At 40.7% G+C, this 19,640-nt stretch overlaps 1 protein-coding gene across 3 annotated transcripts in view; it reads right to left on the bottom strand.

Moving 5' to 3' along the window:
• The window catches only part of atp11b (ATPase phospholipid transporting 11B), a 176,081-nt gene that overhangs the window by 95,990 nt on the left and 60,451 nt on the right, over window positions 1-19,640 (bottom strand). For all 3 annotated transcript variants that reach the window (XM_063045662.1, XM_063045661.1, XM_063045663.1), the window contains exons 11-14: window positions 15,961-16,096; window positions 6,600-6,797; window positions 6,129-6,278; window positions 3,902-4,074 (exon numbers count right to left, since the gene is read on the bottom strand). In XM_063045662.1, coding sequence (XP_062901732.1) covers window positions 3,902-4,074; window positions 6,129-6,278; window positions 6,600-6,797; window positions 15,961-16,096 — 657 coding nt within the window. The remainder of the gene's footprint in view (window positions 1-3,901; window positions 4,075-6,128; window positions 6,279-6,599; window positions 6,798-15,960; window positions 16,097-19,640) is intronic.

The raw sequence follows: 19,640 nt of genomic DNA, 5'->3' as shown, positions 1-19,640 counted from the left end.
GTTGCATCTCGGTGGAATGAGTCTCTGGCTGAATGCACCCTGTGCCCAACCAGTACATTATGTAGTGGATGGGAGACATTGTCCAAGATGGCATGCAACTGAGACAGCATCCTCTTTTCAGACACCACCGTCAGAGAGTCCAGTTCCATCCCCACAACATCACTAGCCTTACGAATGAGCTTGTTGATTCTGTTGGTGTCTGCTACCCTCAGCCTGCTGCCCCAGCACACAACAGCAAACATGATAGCACTGGCCACCACAGACTCGTAGAACATCCTCAGCATCGTCCGGCAGATGTTAAAAGACCTCTGTCTCCTCAGGAAATAGAGACGTCCCTGACCCTTCTTGTAGACAGCCTCAGCCTCAGAAAACAGAAATACATCGAAGATGGTGAGCAGTAAAGATGTCAGGAAAGACAGGCAGGTGATGGAGATTCAAACAAGAGGACATGAGTTGAGAGTTAAAGGGCAAAAATTTAGGGGTAACATGAGGGGGAATTTCTTTACTCAGAGAGTGGTAGCTGTGTGGAACTTTCAACAGAAGTGGTTGAGACAGATTCGATGTTGTCGTTTAAAGTTAAATTGGACAGCTATATGGACAGGAAAGGAATGGAGGGTTATGGGCTGAGTGCTGGTCGGTGGGACCAGGTGAGAGTAAGAGTTTGGCATGGACTAGAAGGGCCGAGATGGACTGTTTCCGTGGTGTAATGGATATATGGTTATAAGTTGGCAGCCATTGGGATGAGTTGCAGTGCAATCAAAGCAAAAAGTACCAAATACTGGTCTTAAGGTGTTATACTTAGAACAGCTTGATGTTGAGCCCACCAGGGGATCGGCTGTACTGGATTGGGTATTGTGTAATGAACTGGAGGTGATTAAGAGAGATTGAGGTGAAGGAACCCTAGGAGACAGTGATCATAACATGATTGAGTTCACTGTGAAATTTGAAAAAGAGTAGCCAAAATCCGATGTGTCGGTATTTCAGTGGAGTAAAGGAAATTACAGTGGCATGAGAGAGGAACTGGCCAAAGGTGACTGGAAAGGGACAATAGTGGGAAGGACAACAGAGCAACAGTGGCTGAAGTTTATGCCAGAAGTGAGAAAGGTGCAAGACAGATGTATTCCAAAAAAGAAGAAATTTTCAAATGGAGAAAGGATGCAACCGTGGCTGGCAAAAGAAGTCAAAGCCAAAGTTAAAGCAAAGGAGAGGGCATACAAGGAAGCAAAAATTAGTGGGAAGACAGAGGATTGTGAAGTTTTTAAAAGCTTACAAAAGGAAACTAAGAAGGTCATTAATAGGGAAAAGATGAACTATGAAAGGAAGCTAGCAAATAATATCAAAGAGGATACTAAAAGCTTTTTCAAATATATAAAGAGTAAAAGACAGGTGAGAGTAGATAGAGGACTGATAGAAAATGACGCTGGAGAAATTGTGAGGGGAGATAAGGAGATGGCGGAGGAACTGAACGAGTATTTTGCATCAGTCTTCACTGAGGAAGACATCAGCAGTATACTGGACACTCAAGGGTGGCAGGGAAGAGAAGTGTGCGCAGTTACAATTACGACAGAGAAAGTACTCAGGAAGCTGAATAGTCTAACGGTAGATAAATCTCCTGGACCAGATGGAATGCACCCTCGTGTTCTGAAGGAAGTAGATGTGGAGATTGCGGAGGCATTAGCAATGATCTTTCAAAAGTCGATAGATTCTGGCATGGTTCCGGAGGACTGGAAGATTGCAAATGTTAAGAAGGGGGCAAGGAAGCAAAAAGGAAATTATAGACATGTTAGCTTGACATTGATGGTTGGGAAGTTGTTAGAGTCAATTGTCAAGGATGAGGTTACGGAGTACCTGGAGGCATATGACAAGATAGGCAGAACTCAGCATGGTTTCCTTAAAGGAAAATCCTGCCTGACAAACCTATTACAATTTTTTGAGGAAATTACAAGTAGGCTAGACAAAGGAGATGCAGTGGATGTTGTATATTTAGATTTTCAGAAGGTCTTTGACAAGGTGCCACACATGAGGCTGCTTAACAAGAGAAGAGCCCATGGAATTACGGGAAAGTTACATAAGGGATAGGGCATTGGCTGATTGGCAGGAAACAGAGTGGGAATAAAGGGATCCTATTCTGGTTGGTGTTCCACAGGGGTCCGTATTGGGGCAGCTTCTTTTTACATTGTACATTAATGATTTGGATTATGGAATAGATGGCTTTGTGGCTATGTTTGCTGATGATACAAAAATAGGTGGAGGGGCCGGTAGTGCTGAGGAAACAGAGTCTGCAGAGACACTTGGATAGATTAGAAGAAAGGGCAAAGAAGTGGTAAATGAAATACAATGTTGGAAAGTGTATGGTTATGCGCTTTGGCAGAAGAAGTAAACGGGCAGACTATTATTTAAATGGGGAGAGAATTCAAAGTACTGAGATGCAAAAAAAAAGTTCTGAGATGCAACGGGACTTGGGAGGCCTCATGCAGGATACCCTTAAGGTTAACCTCCAGGTTGAGTCGGTAGTGAAGAAGGCGAATGCAATGTTGGCATTCATTTCTAGAGGAATAGAGTATAGGAGCAGGGATGTGATGTTGAGGCTCTATAAGGCGCTGGTGAGACCTCACTTGGAGTACTGTGGGCAGTTTTGGTCTCCTTATTTAAGAAAGGATGTGCTGACGTTGGAGAGGGTACAGAGAAGATTCACTAGAATGATTCCGAGAATGAGAGGTTTGACATATAAGGAACGTTTGTCTGCTCTTGGACTGTATTCCTTGGAGTTTAGAAGAATGAGGGGAGACCTCATAGAAACATTTCGAATGTTAAAAGGCATGGACAGAGTGGATGTGGCAAAGTTGTTTCCCATGATGGGGGAGTCTAGTACGAGAGGGCATGACTTCAGGATTGAAGGGCGCCCTTTCAGAACAGAGGTGCGAAGACATTTTTTTAGCCAGAGGGTGGTGAATCTATGGAATTTGTTGCCACGGGCGGCAGTGGAGGCCAAATCATTGGGTGTATTTAAGGCAGAGATTGATAGGTATCTGTGTAGCCAGGGCATCAAAGGTTATGATGAGAAGGCCGGGGAGTGGGACTAAATGGGAGAATGGATCAGCTCATGATAAAATGGCGGAGCAGACTCGATGGGCCAATTGGCCAACTTCTGCTCCTTTGTCTTATGGTCTTATGGAAATATTTTGCAACCATTATACTGAAATGTCAGTTAAGGTTTAGTACTTAGTTCTATATGAGTGGAATTAAAAAAAGTCAAACTCAGGCTACTCGGAAATCAGTATTGGATGAACTTGTATTCAAATAGCCTTACAATCACTTGAGTCAGCAACACATGTTTAAACACAAGATTACATTTTAAGATTAATGACTGTACGCTATGACCACATACAGAAATACTGACAATGAGCTCAAATACATTTGCACATTTTTTAGAATGCATATTTTGTATACTTGAAATTTACTACTACTTCTTCCTCCATAAGTGGTTATTAGTTATAACTAGCACAAGTGGAATCACTTAAAGGTGTCAGATTTCACAGAGTCCAAAAACTTCAGTATGGGATAACCCATTAGAATTCACCCTGGATATTACTGGCATTATAGATATGAAATTTACTGGATGAAGCAATACATTTACAGAACACCAAGCTTCTGGTTATCAGTATGCCAAGCAGAAGCATCTTCATTTACTGTCACAATGAGTCAAAGGTCCAAATAACTAAAAGTGAGAACTACTTCTACACCATATTTTACACAACAATAACACAATCAGTAAGACAGAGGTCTGATGTGATTCCAAATTGTTGAAATCAGATTCAATAAGATAAATTCTGAATCAAGGGAAAAATATCAGATTGATAGGTTCAGTAAATACGTGCGAGGAAATAGAAAAATAGCTTACCTTCTGGCAGCTTCCACCAAAGCCTTCTCATCTGGTGAGGCAGCATAGTATTGTATTTTGGATAAATCAGTAACAACACGCTTTGAAGTAGATCTGTGCATCTCTTCCAAGTCACTAATATGCACTGTGTGGCACAGGGATATTGCCTTCAAGAATAGCACCTCTTCATTAGTCTAGGAAATGAAACATAAAAACCATAAAACAATTGACACGAATTCAAACAAACACTTTAGGGTATCAAGTCTTTAAACATTGACATTTACTGGATTACTTCATCTTGCCTAGTGCCTACCAAAGCACATTAGCCAATTTACATCAGTAACAGGAATAAATAACTAATGCGAATCATCCAGAGTTTGATCTCGGTTCAAGTTAATCTCATTCACTTCTGCTACAATTATCTGAAGGACATATTATGAGAGCTTAGTACTGAGGAGCCATCTATCCCTAATCATCAACCAGCAAGTCAAAATTGCAGCAAATCTGCATTTGTCAGCTCTGAACAATGACATTAGATTCTAGTTTGTCTAAATAGACTGCCAGAAATTAATGTCTGGATGTATACAGGAAGAATGGGCACTAGGGTGAAGAACGTTCTGTATTATTATAAACATAATCTAATATGTAATGGGGTAAATACCAAGGAGTGAAAGCAAAAATACAGGTACCATTGAAAGCTATCGAACAGGTGGCATTTTGTTTTTGAGTGAAATTTATTTAAATTTTAATGACAAATTTAAATATTATCATTGCATGTTAAGCCCCCCAATTTCCAAAAAGTGGGCCAAGACATTGTTTCATTTTATGTTCAGCATCATTCAGTGGAGCAAGAGGCTTTATAACAAAACTAAGTACTAGCATTAGCCTCTAACATCCCTAGTCTATGTTAACTGAGTTTGCCTAGGATAATGAGTGTGCGAGACCACTGACTGTGGAAAACACATACCATTCTATATATGATTATAGACTATAAACTTAACGTAGCCGCAAAGCACAATGGGATGCTTGACTGAAGAAATGGGTTCAATTATTCAGTACAGGTTGTTTAAAATACACCAGCCAACATTCATTGTGCTAAAACCTTGAAAAATCAAGACTACAGATTTAATATGCATATACACGCTTGTATGTATACATACATACATATATATACACATACACACATGCCACATTAGTTTCGGTTAAGCATTAATTAACCATCCAAGCCATTCGCCTTTAATTTTGTATTGAACAAATAAAGAATTGTTTGATTTGTACTTTCAGCCTACCTATTCCACAAGACCTTAAACAGAGAGTGTAGAAGTTCAAGTAGATGGATGAGGCAACTAAGATTATGCAATAAATTCTGGTTTTGCCAATGAAATCTACATTCCTGAACATTAAAAGAGAATTTTGGCATAGGTCCTTTGGGTCAAAGAATATGTTCCCATGTTATTTAACTCATTGACAAACTTCAGTCAAACATTAATGCCTTGTGGTTAATTGGAAAAGATCAGGGTCTAGGCAAATGATCCTTGCCAATAATAGCCTACAACATAAACATAATGACAAATGGCTCTGCCTAGAATAACTGAGCTTTGGTGGACTGCTTTGTGGAATGTCCACGTTAAGTCTGCAAGCATAATCAGATTTCAGGGTCCTACAAAGAGGTGCATCCTGGTACAAAAATTCTCCACCTCCATTCCACTCTGACAACATTTCAAAGAAGCTCAGGTTAATGGAACAGCAACCATAATGTTCCTAATTCAATGCCACTGATTATTCTGTTATTTCCTCTGACACTTCTTTTGACCTATTAATGGTCTCTACTTACCCTATTCCACTTGGTTTTGTCAATTTTTCTTGCCTTCAGTTCATATATCAACTTGTTTTCCCTCACCCGTCACATTCTCTGCCACCTTTCTGGTTATGTGAAAAAGTATCAAGTTCCTCCCCCACCCAGTATGGATGAAAGGCTAAGCTGGAACATCAACTTCTCTTCATTATTGTTGTTTAATCTGTTTATCTTTTCCAGCATTGACTTTAATTTCACAGTAGCACTTGTTGTGATTTGTTGTGATGAGAAGAGTTGTAATTGGCTAAGGGGTTGCCTAATAGAAAATGTTTTTATACTGATACTACATTCAAAAATCTAGACAAGCATTTGTCAACTTGAGAAGCATCAAAATACAACTGTAAATGAAAAATTGTGTCTTAATAACTTTTAGCCAACAAAATTGGAACTTACAAAAGTTTGTCTGTTAATTTCTCCAGTCACTCCTTCAGGGACCAAACTGCCATTCATATATTTGTACTTAATGCCATTAATAGAGCATTCCCTGAATTTCATTTCATTTTCAGTCAGTGTTCCAGTTTTGTCTGTCAATACATACTCCACCTAAAGGATTAAAATCATTGTTATGCATATTCCTGGTTAATCAGTACTCTTTAATGCAAATAATGCAAGACAGGAAAGACGATTTCCAAAAACTTCCCCATCTTAATCCAACCACAAGTAGTTTCAACTGTCTTGGATTGCGAGGAATGGTGCACGAGCACAGAAAATAATTGCAGGAGTTTAGTAAGTAACTTAAATGGTATTCCCAAACTACAGAACTATTTGCAATTGTTCTCTTTGGTTATATTCAACAGAAAATTTGTGGCAGTGTAAACACCCAAACATAAATCACAAACATTTGTTTAAAATGAAAATTCTCACCTGTCCAAGTTCTTCATTAAGGTCAGAGGTATTAACCTGTGCCCGCTGACCGGAAAATTCATGGTATAAATCAAGATCCCACACAATGAAAAAGGATCCCAAGAATTTTTGCATCTCAACGGTAACATAAAGTGAGATTGGAATGATGTAATTGTATAGCACCATGAAAGCCAAGAAATCAGATATCCCTGTCAAAATCTACAAATAAAATAATTTTGTGTCAGTTAATTATGAAGAAACTTTGAGAATCATGCGCAAATCTCATATTTTCAAAATGCACAATTACTCACTTCATATTTGCTCATTTGAAGTTTTACTGAAATTGAGAAGTTAATCAAGATTGGTGCAAAAGTAGTTAATTTGGGTCTCAAAGACAATCTGACAACTCCCAGTCAACAGGAGCCAAAAAAATGTCTACTGCACAGAATTTCACCATAACTGGAATTTATGAAGACACACATGACTGGAAGATCCAAGAGCTACTCAATAGCCAACACAAGGGATTCCCAGATTTGAAGCACCATCATGCCTCAAGCAAAGAAACAACTCCACGGACAGGTGAAGGCATAGGTTCAGCAGAAAACCAGGGACCTACAGCACAGATGGTGGACAGAGAAGGCGCAGGAGACTCAACAGATTACCAATGACCAAAACATTCAGTTTTTAAAGCACTAATGAAACCATGGTCCATCACTCTAGGCTCTGATAGTCAAGAACAACGGCTAACAAATCAAAGTCAAAGGCAATAGGGAAGGAACATTTCAAAGAACTTCTCAAATGCAGTTCTGACTAAATACGAGCAGACTTGACTAACTCCTTCAGCAACCTTTCTAGGCTGCCACTCCTGATAAGCAAAAATTTGAGAAGGCCATTTTCAAAAAGTAGCAAGGACTTGGAAGCAGACAATATCCCTGCTGAAATCCCAACACTCAGTGGTGAATTCACCCTCATCTTGTAAGAGGCGGCTATTCTGGGACACCTTTAAGAAAGGAAACAAAAGTGAACAGAGTGGGCTCCATGCAGTTTGCCATAAGGCATGTCGTCTCCAGGATCCTGCTCAATCAACCTCCTTCAGTGGCTGAAGTACTATCTTTAGAATCACCGTGTATTCTGTCCATCTAAAGGTACAGTGAAAATTATCTTTACCTTGTCACATCACCAGGAGAAACGTAGAGAGCAGCACAAGCCAATGTAAATGTCTTAAAAAAAACCTTTGACAACATCTACCGGGAGGGACCATGGGACAAGCACACACTTCAAGTTCTCTGGTTACTGTAATATGTCTACATCTTTATTGCTTAATGGCAGCTTGCAAGTTGTGATATTAACCATTGAATCTAAAGCAGAACCACTCTCAGTGGAGATTAGCATCAAATATGACTACATTATTTTATATCTTTTGTGCCAAAGTGTTGCATCTTATCCCTAAAAAAATTGCCATGTTTTTCCACTTACTGCAGCTACACTCTGGAAAGCAAGGCTACTCAATAGTTGAGCTGCAGAAGACCGATGCAGCAGGCTGAGTTTCAAACCATCACTGACATTTACACAGAAGATAAGAGAATGGGCAAACAGTCAACATCTGTATATAAAAAAAAACAACAGCAGCCAATACTCTTCTTCCTCTTGCTCCCAATCGATGGCTTTGAGCTTAAAATGGCTATATATAGTACCAATGCTACTGTTTGCATTTTTCTTGGAGATATCAGCTGGTCATTTTCACTATGGCTTTAGACAGAGAGAACCAAAGTGATACGAAGTAGTTCTTCTGCACTATCTTGTTATCTGATGATAATGATTCATGGAGACATCAGGAAAACATGAACACTTCCTACATCTTGGAAGCAACCACTCAGCAAGACAGATGTTGATGATGAAATTCAACATTGCCTTCAATGCACCACTGTCTTTGGTCATCTGGAGAAAAGGATATCCAAATATCAAGATCTCAGATCTGGCACAACACTCACTTCTCAAGACTGTAGTGATCCCCGCCCTCCTACACGCTCCTGAGACTTGAACAACTTACAACAGTCACATCTGGAATAACACCAGCATCACTGCCTTTGCAAAGTCCTTCAGTCACTGGAAGAACAAGCAAACCAATATCAGCACTTCCCCAGAACAATATTCACTGTATCGAGGCTCTTGTTACTCTCAGCTACATCAAGCAGGCCACACTGATTGCATGCCTGGCACAAGAATCCCAAAGCAGAAATCACTCTGTGCACCATTATGGGAAAGATTACCAGGCAGAGAGAAAAAGATCCAAAGCCCCGTGAAGAAATACAGTATTAATGCTCATTTGGGAATGTTTAATCCAAAATCACTTCAAAAGGAAATGGCTGGTATTGAGAAATTTGAGGCCACAATAAGGAACAGATAGAGTCGCTGAGCAGGCAGCAGACAAAACAAATCAAGACTTCCACCTGTCTCAACTATGGAAGAGCCTGTGCTCCTACATTGGTGTTATTAGCCACCCTGAAATCCACAAACTCAAATCAATATCATCCTTGAACCAGAGGAACAGCCTAAGTTTATGCAATGGAGCTGGCATTTAAAGCACATGTTGTACACAGTCAAATTCATATCAATGGAGGCTGCAGCTTGAGTGTTAAACAGCTACAAAGAATACAGGATTCGAAACAGACATTTACACAAATCGTGAAAGATTTAAAAAATAATAGAATTTTACTATTTTGAAGCCATTTGTAATAAGAAAATATTTGTCACTTAAAATAATCATCTGAAAATTACTATATTCAAAACAAATATGAATGCATTTAATATTAAAAATATTAAAAGTCAAGAGCTATACAACTTGTCCATGCTAACTGAAGTCCCTACCTGAGCTGATTCCATTTACCAGCATTTGGCCCGTAATTGTCTAAATATCTGAACTGGAGCTGCAGCTCGATGACCTTCTGCTCATATGGGAAAATGAGGAGGTGAGAAATAAGAACTACAGGGAGGTAGTCACTCCTAAATTGCAGAAGATGGGTATCTGGGTGACTGTCAGAAGAGGGAAAGGGAATAGTTAGCAAGTGCAGAGTACCGTGGCCGCTCCCCTCAATAGTAAGTACAAGGCGATCTGATCTCTGGCACTGTCTGTCTCTGTGGCTCAGAGGGAGCGGGTGAAGAGGAGTATAGTAGTGATGGGGGGGGCGGGGTTCCTTAATTAGAGGAGCAGACAGCAGATTCTGTGGATGTGAAAGAGACAGCTGGACGGTATGTTGCTTCTCATGTGTCCAGGTCAGAGATGTCACGGATCGGGTCCACAGCATTCTAAAGGGGAGGTGAACAACCAGAACTTGTAGTACACATTGTACCAATGATATAGGTAGGAAAAGCAAGGAGGTTTTAAAGAAAGGAAGTGAGAGAGAGTTAGGTAGAAAGCTGAAAAATAGGACCTTCGGGGAAATTATCTCTGGTTTGCTGCCTGTGTCATGCGCCACTGAGGGCAAGAATAGGATAATTTGGCAGATGAATGCATGGCTGAGGAATTAGTGCAAGAGGCAGGATTTCAGAATTCTGGATCTTTGGGATCTCTTCTGGGGAAGGTATGACCTGTACAAAAGGGACAGGTTACTCCTGAACTTGAAGGGGATCAATACCCTTGTGAGCAAGTTTGCTAAAGCTGTTCAGGAGGGTTTAAACCAATTTGGCAGGGAGGATTTGAACATGAGTGATGGGGCCGTTGGTATACAACTAGATGTAGTATGTAGTGCGATTATGAGGAAAGACAGGCAGATGATAGGGCAAAATTGCAGTGAATGGTAGGAGTTAAAGTGCCACAGGGGTCAAAATCAAAAAAGGTTATGAACACAGGACTGAAGGTGTTATATATGAAAGCATGCAGTATATAGAATAAGGTATATGATCTTGCAGTGCAGTTAGAGATTGGCAGGTATGATGCTGTGGGCATCACTGGGTTGTGGCTGAAAGAAGATTATAGTTTGGAGCTTAACATCCAAGGATACTCCTTGTATCGATAGGATAGGGAAGTAGGCAGCGGGGGTGGCATGGCTCTGTTATTAAAAAATTAAATCAAATCTTTAGGAAAAAAGTGACATAGGATTGGAAGATGTAGAATCCTTGTGGGTAGAGTTAAGAAACAAGGGCAAAAAGACCCTGATGGGAGTTGCAGGCCTCCAAACAGTAGCCAGGATGCAGGCTACCAATTACAATGGGAGATAGAAAGAGCATGTAAAAAGGGCAAAGTTGCCATAGTTATAGGGGATTTCAATATGCAGGTAAATTGAGAAAAAAAAAATCAGGTTGGTGCTTGATCCCAGTAGAGGGAATTTGTAGAATGCCCACAAGATGGCTTTTTAGAGCAGCTTATGGTTGAGCCCACAATGGGAATGGCAATGCTGGATTGGTTGTTATGTTATGACCCAGATTTGATTAGGGAATTTAAGGTAAAGGGACCTTTAGGAGGCAGTGACCTTTATATGGTAGAATTCACTCTGGAGAGGCAGTAATAGGGGACAAAGAAATGGTGGATTTTGCATCAGTCTTCACTGCGGAAGATACCAGCAGAATGGCAGAAATGTGAGGTCAGGCCGGAAGTGAGTGCCATTGCTATGACTAAGGAGAAGGCGCCTGGAAAGCTGAGAAGTTTGAAGGTAGAGAGGTCACCTGTACCAGACAGACTGCACCCCAGGTTCTGAAAGAGGTAGCTGAAGAGATTGTGGAGACATTAATAATGATCATTCATGAATCACTAGATTTGGGAATGGTTTTGGGGTACCAGAAAATTGCAAGAGCCATTCCACTCTTTAAGGAGGAGGGAGGGAGGCAAGCAAGCAGGAGAAAGGAAATTATAGACCATCTATCTTCAATGGTTGGAAAGATGTTGGAGTCTATTATTAAGGAGGAGGTTTAGGGTACTTGGAAACATGTGACAAAATAGGCCAAAGTCAGCACAGTTTCCTTGAGGGGATGTTTTGCCTGACAAACCTGTTGCAATTCTTTGAGGAAATAACAGGCAGGACAGACAATGCAGAGTTAGTGGATGTTGCTTATTTGGATTTTCAGAAAGCCTTTGACAAGGTGCCATATGAGGCTGCTTAACAAGAGCCCGTGGTATTACAGGAAAGATACTAGCATGGATAGAAGATTGGCTGATTGGCAGGAGGCAAAGAGTGGAATAAAGTGGGCATTTTCTGGTTGGCTGCCAGTGATTAGTGGTGTTCTGCAGGTGTTGGTGTTGGGACTGCTTCTTTACACATTATATGTAAACAATTTAGATGAATCACTTAATGGCTTTGTGGTTAAGTTAGTGGAGGATACGAAGGTAGATGGAGGGGCAGGTAGTACTGAGGAAGCAGGGTGTCTGCAGAAGGGCTTAGACAAATTAGGAGAATGAGGGAAAAAAAACGGCAGATGGAATACAGTGTTGGGAGGTGTACAGTCAAGCACTTTGGTAGAAACAAGAAAAATGTAGACTATTTTCTAAATGGAGAGAAAATTCAAAAATCCAAGGTAAAAAGGGACTTGGGATTCCTCGTGCAGTATTCCCTAAAGGTTAACTTACAGGTTGAGTTGGTGGTAAGGAAGGCAAATGCAATGTTAGCATTCATTTTGAGGGGACTAGAATACAAAAGCAAGGGTGTATTGCTGAGGCTTTAAAAGGCATTAGTCAGACCACATTTGGAGTATCGTGAGCAGTTTTGGGCCCCTTGTCTAAGAAAAGATGTGCTGGCAGCGGAGTGGGGTCCAGAGAAGGTACACGAGAATGATTCCAGGAATGAAAGGATTAACATATGAAGAGCATTTAATGGCTCTGGACACTGAAGTTTATTAGAAAGGGGGGGGGGGGGTAATCTCATTGAAACCTATCAAATATTGAAAGGCATAGAACAGTGGATGTGGCGCACGTTTCTTATAGTGGGGAAGTCTAGGACCAGACAGCACATCCTCAGAATACAGCAGGAGTTCCCAACCTTTTATATAACGTGGACACCTACCAATAACAGAATGGTCTGTGGATCACAGGCTAGGAAACCCTGGAGTAGAGCGACATCTATTTAGGACAGAGATGAGGAAAAATCTCTTCAGCCAGAGGATGACGAATCTCTGAAATTCATTGCCACAGACAGCTGTGTAGGGCAAGTCATTGGGTATATTTAAGGTGAAGGCTGATAGCTTCTGGATTAATCAAATGTTATGTAGAGAAGGAAGGAGAATGGGGTTTAGAGGGATAATAATTCAGTCATGATGGAATTGTGGAGCAGACTCAATGTGCTAAATGACCTAATTCTGCTCCCATGTCTTATGGTCTAAATATTTCCTAGCCATGTCTTGAAGCCTTCTAAATGTCGCAAATGTATCTATCTCTACCACTTCAACCAACAACTTGCTCCATATATCCACTAACTTCTGCAAGAAGTTACTCCTCAGGTCACCTTTAAAGTTTTCCCATCTTAAAACTATGCTCTCTAGTTTGAGCCAACTCTATTCTAGGAGAAAGATTGACCATTTATCCTTCTCTTGATTTATATACGTCTACATCACTATCACTATCTCAGTGTACCAAAACTATGACCAGTTTGCACTATAATGAACTTTTTTTTGTTCTAATTGTGTTCATTCTTATACATTTTATGTTTTTCTGGTGAATGTTGTCTCTCTAATGCTATGAGCCTGTGATTCTGTTGCAAGTTAAGTTTTTCATTCCATTTGTGCATATGACAATGAACTCAACTTTTGATTCAAGGTCACCTTTCAATGTCCTGTGTTCCAGGGAAACAGCCCCAGCCTACCATGTCTCTCCTCATAACTCAAGTTGTTCAGTAATCGCAGCATCATGTAAATTTTTTTGCACCCTTTCCAGCTTAATGACATCCTTCTTAAAGTGTAGCAACCAAAATGATCTGAAAAACATTTATGCTACCTCAGAATATATTTTCCCTCTCTCTCAACTTACATAATTTTATTTTTTATTGTATTATGTATAATTTGTTAATTTTATTTATGTTACTTGTATTTGTCATTTTTGTAATACACTGTACTGCTGCATAAAGCTTATTAAATCATCTTCATTAATCTTCACTGTCCACATTATCACTAGTTTTGGTGTCATCCACAAATCTAAGTATAACCATATAACAATTACAGCACGGAAACAGGCCATATCGGCCCTTCTAATCCTTGCTGAACTCTTACCCTATCCTAGTCCCACTGACCTGCACTCAGCCCATAATCCTCCATTCCTTTCCTGTCCATATATCTATCCAAGTTAACTTTAAACGACAACATAGAACCTGCCTCAGCCACTTCTGCCGGAAGCTCATTCCACACACCTACCACTCTCTGAGTAAAGTTCCCCCTCATGTTTCCCCTAAACTTTTGTCCTCTAATTCTCAACCCATGTCCTCTTGTTTGAATCTTCCCCACTCTCAATGGAAAAAGACTAACCACATCAACTCTATCAATCCCCCTCATAACTTTAAACACCTCTATCAAGTCTCCCCTCAACCTTCTACGCTCCAAAGAATAAAGAACTAACTTGTTCTACCTTTCTCTGTAACTTAGATAAAACCCAGGCAACATTTTAGTAAACCTCCTGTTCTCTCTCAATTTTATTGACATCTTTCCTATAATTCGGTGACCAGAACTGTATACAATACTCTAGATTTGGCCTTACCAATGCCTTATACAAATTCAATATTATATCCCAACTCCTGTACTCAATGCTCTGATTAATAAAGGCCAGCAAACCAAAAGCTTTCTTCACCACCCTATCCACATGACATTCCACCTTCAGGGAACTATGCACCATTATTCCTAGATCCCTCTGTTCTAAAGCATTCTTTAACGCCCTACCAGTTACCATGTATGCCCTACTTTGATTAGTTCTACCAAAATGTGGCACCTCATCTGCCATCTTTCAGCCCACTCTTCTAACTGTCCTAAATCTCTCTGCAAGATTTGAAAACCTACCTCATCATCCACAACACCACCTATCTTAGTATCATCTGTATACTTACTAATCCAATTTACCACCCCATCATCCAGATCATTAATGTATATGACAGATAACATTGGACCCAGTACACATCCCTGAGGCACTCCGCTACACACCATCCTCCAACTTGACACACAGTTATCCACCACTACTCTCTGGCATCTCCCATCTAGCCACTGCTGAATCCATTTTCCTACTTCCATATTAATCCCTAACGATTGAACCTTCCTAACTAACCTTCTGTGTGGAACCCTGTCAAAGGCCTTACTGAAGTCCATATAGACAACATCCACCATTTTACCCTCGTCAACTTTCTTAGTAACCTCATCAAAAAATTCAATAAGATTTGTCAAAAATGACCTTCCACGCACAAATCTATGTTGACTGTTCCTAATCAGACCCTGTCTATCCAGAAAATTATATATACCATCTCTAAGAATACTTTCCATCAACTTACCCACCACTGACATCAAACTCACAGGTCGTTAATTGCCAGGTTTACTCTTAGAACCCTTTTTAAACAATGGAACCACATGAGCAATATGCCAATCCTCCGGCACCATTCCCGTTTCTAATGACATTTGAAGTATTTCTGTCAGAGCCCCTGCTATTTCTACACTAACTTCCCTCAAAGTCCTAGGGAATATCTTGTCCGGACCCAGAGATATTCCTTAAAAGTGCCAGTACTTCCTCTTCGATTGCCATCATTTCCATAACTACCCTATTTGTTTCCTTTACCTTACACAATTCAATATCCTTCTCCTTAGTGAATACTGAAGAAAAGAAATTGTTCAAAATCTCCCCTAGATCTTTTGGCTCCGCACATAGCCATCCACTCTCATTCTCTAAGGGACCAATTTTATCCCTCACTATCCTTTTGCTATTAATATAACTGTAGAAACCCTTTGGATTTATTTTCACCTTACTTGCCAAAGCAGCCTCGTATCTTCTTTTAGTTTTCTAATTTCTTTCTTATGTTACTACATTCTTGCCCAAATCATTACCATAGATGACAAACATCATGGACCTTTACTATACAAGCACTGTTCACAGGCTTCCAATCTGAAAAGCAAACTTCCACCTACCACCTTTCGACTCTTACTCCAAATATATTGGCCACATCATGAGAAGACCGAATTCCATGGAGAAGACTCTCATGTTAGGTAAAACAGAAGGTAAAAGAAGAAGAGGACAACAGAGGCTATAATGGATAGATAATATTACTCAGACAATGCATGTGACCGTGGGGGATCTTAGAGAGGCAGTTTCCAACAAGAAGGCTTGGTGTGCAGGAGTCCGTGAGGTCACGAAGAGTCGGACTCTACTAAACGACTGCATAACAACACCAAGTACAAAATAAGATGAAGTTAAAAATGTATTCATACTCACTTTGCTGCTGTTTTTTTCCTGTACAGTTCTTTCATTATATGGTGATTCATACAACAAACTATATTTCAAGATAGTGCTGATAACTGCTTCAATCACAAGAATTCCCAGGAAGACTATAAGAAAGGTGTTCATGGACCTATAGTCGGAGATAAATGTGCAAGTATCTTATAAAGTTTCTCTTACCTGGCAAAATTTACATCAACTCAATTTCACAGATAGATTTTCAAATTTTATATTAACAAGAACTGTTTAAGAACTTTATATAGATTGCAGTCAGCTTAAGAAATAGATCCTAAAATTGATCATGGTTGATTTTCTACATTGGGTAAAAGTAAAGGCATCCGTTAGTCTTGTGAGACCATGGATCTGCGCCTGGAAAGTCTTCACTCTCCAGGGCACAGGCCTGGGCAAGGTTGTATGGAAGACCAGCAGTTGCCCATGCTGCGAGTCTCCCCTCTCCACAACACCAATGTTGTCCAAGGGAAGGGCATTAGGACCCATACAGCTTGGCACCAGTGTTGTCGCAGAGCAATGTGTGATTAAGTGCCTTGCCCGAGGACACAACACGTTCCCTCAGCTGGGGCTCGAATTCACGACCTTCAGGTCACTAGTCCAATGCCTTAACCACTTGGCCACGTGCCCACATTGGGTATGTAGTGGAAAACTGGAAACAATAATTCTGACTTTCAGGCACATTCTTTTGTCCCACCGGGTCAACATTTTCAATTACAATCTCCTGCGCACATAAACAATGAAAACACCTAGTCAAAATTTTTAATTCATTCACAAAATAGGTAAAGGATGCTCAAGGTCCTCCAAAAAAAAGTTAGAAAGCTTGAAATGGGAAGATTCTCAGTGCAGCCTACTAATAAGCACATAACTAGGTAGGGAAAACAAATTTGTGGCTGGTGAAATGGCTCAGGAGACATTAAGACTTGGAGACCCCTGAACAAAGTACACCTCAATAAGACTGGAATAAGTATCTTCACTCTGAGGTTTACTTGTACTTTTGGGGACGAGGAAATGCAATTTTGGTCCCCCCCCCCCCGCCATTAATAGAGGCTGGTTTGCTATTAGTAACCTTAATAGTTATAAAATGTGTTTCTAACTGCACATTAACTACATTAATTCATTTGGTCTTTCTCTGGGGATATCTTTTATCAATTTCTCCCCCCCTATTCTCTGCTATTGATATCCTAACTCGTTTTTCCTCTTTCCCAGTTCTGCCAAAGAGTCTCAGACCACTAACAGCTTCTCCTCCACAGATGTGGCCCAACTTGCTGGCCTACTCCTATTTCTTAAGTTCATTGATTGCACACATTCATAAACTGTGCAACCGGGTCCTTGGATGCTCAATATCTCCATTTCCTCATTTTACCGCCCTCTCCGCTGCTTCTCTGCGCCCAGCTCACCCATCAAAGCTTTCTGCCCAAAAAAATGTTCTTCCCAAGTGAAGTTTCCCTTATCAGTAGGGTTACTAATGAAAATCTGAGAAGTTTAAAAACTACAATTTCACATAATATGATTAAGCAAGTGTTTTTGTTCCTTATTTGTTGCCCCAAGCATTGCACATTAATGGACATGAAACTGATCTTTTGGCCCAGAGCAGAAATACAGTAACTGAAAGTTAGAATATGCAATCTAAGTTTGTGTTTTTTTTTGTGAGAATAGAGAAAATTAAATGTCTTCAACTGAATGCTTTCAAGATTAAAAAAAACCCAAACTTCACACTTTAGAAATAACATTCAGTTTACATGAAATATAATCACCATTGTATTTTTATACATTTTGTTTTCTTGAGTTCTATCCATTTTCAGAAAAAAATAAGTGTCTGGAGGTTTAAAAATGCAAACAACAGGAATTCTGCAGATGCTGGAAATTCAAGCAACACACATCAAAGTTGCTGGTGAACGCAGCAGGCCAGGCAGCATCTGTAGGAAGAGGTACAGTCCACGTTTCAGGCCGAGACCCTTCGTCAGGAAGAGTTAGTAAGAGATTTGAAAGTGGGAGGGGGAGATCCAAAATGATAGGAGAAGACAGGAGGGGGAGGGATGGAGCCAAGAGCTGGACAGGTGATTGGCAAAGGGGATACGAGGGGATCATGGGACAGGAGATCCGGGGAGAAAGACAAAGGGGGGGGAACCCAGAGGATGGGCAAGGGGTATAGTCAGAGGAACAGAGGGAGAAAAAGGAGAGTGACAGAAAGAATGTGTGTATAAAAGGAAAAATAAATAACAGTTGGGGTACAAGGGGGAGGTGGGGAATTAGCGTAAGTTAGAGAAGTCGATGTTCATGCCATCAGGTTGGAGGCTACCCAGATGGAATATAAGGTGTTGTTCCTCCAACCTGAGTGTGGCTTCATCTTTACAGTAGAGGAGGCCGTGGATAGACATGTCAGAATGGAAATGGGATGTGGAATTAAAATGTGTGGCCACTGGGAGATCCTGCTTTCTCTGGCGGACAGAGCGTAGGTGTTCAGCAAAGCGGTCTCCCAGTCTGCGTCGGGTCTCGCCAATATATAGAAGGCCACATCGGGAGCACCGGACGCAGTATGTTACCCCAGCCGACTCACAGGTGAAGTGTCGCCTCACCTGGAAGGACTGTTTGGGGCCCTGAAACCACACCTTATATTCCGTCTGGGTAGCCTCCAACCTGATGGCATGAACATCGACTTCTCTAACTTCCGCTAATACCCCACCTCCCCCTCGTGCCCCATCTGTTAATTATTTTTATACACACATTCTTTCTCTCACTCTCCTTTTTCTCCCTCTGTCCCTCTGACTATACCCCTTGCCCATCCTCTGGGTTCATCCACCCACCCCCCCCCCGTCTTTCTCCCCGGATCTCCTGTCCCATGATCCTCTCGTATCCCCTTTGCCAATCACCTGTCCAGCTCTTGGCTCCATCCCTCCACCTCCTGTCTTCTCCTATCATTTTGGATCTCCCCCCTCCCCCTCTCAAATCTCTTACCAACTCTTCCTTCAGTTAGTCCTGACGAAGGGTCTCGGCCTGAAACGTCGACTGTACCTCTTCCTAGAGATGCTGCCTGGCCTGCTGCGTTCACCAGCAACTTTGATGTGTGTTGTCTGGAGGTTTAAACTGTTTCAGTACAGCATGGGGATAAAAGGCAAATATTTGGTATTAGGCATGGGAGTTGGTGTCCACGGAAAACAGTGGACAATGGTGCACAGATAGTCACATCCTCGAACATCTCGAGAGCTCTTAAGAAATTAGTGACTTTCAATTTCAGACTCAGTTTAGCATCTAGTTTAAAACCGAGCTTGACTGTGACTTAAGTTTGCAGAGATCTACAGGATTATTCTTTACAGAGCAATTTTTGCAGAGTACAGCAGAAATAGTTAAAGAAACTACTCAACTAGAATAATTTACGAAGAATCTTTAAAATTACAATCCTCAAATGAATTGGTAGCAGTAGAAGTCAGAACACACTTAAAGTTATTTTCACTCAGGCAGGAAAATAATAACTATCGCGCAATGAAGATTTCCAGTGTTAAACTTTAATACTTCACTGAATAAAGCATTGAAATGCTTTATGTTAAGAGTGCTGCATGAGTAGAAGTTGGTGGAGATTGGAATGTGACAAGTTCCTAGATAGGTTGAACCGGAATACTAAACAACAAACTAAATTCAAAAAGCAAAAAAAACTGAGATAAAAACAT

This window comes from Mobula hypostoma, chromosome 4 (assembly GCF_963921235.1).
Source record: "Mobula hypostoma chromosome 4, sMobHyp1.1, whole genome shotgun sequence".
Taxonomy (NCBI): domain Eukaryota; kingdom Metazoa; phylum Chordata; class Chondrichthyes; order Myliobatiformes; family Myliobatidae; genus Mobula; species Mobula hypostoma.
This window is presented reverse-complemented; position numbering and strand designations above follow the sequence as displayed.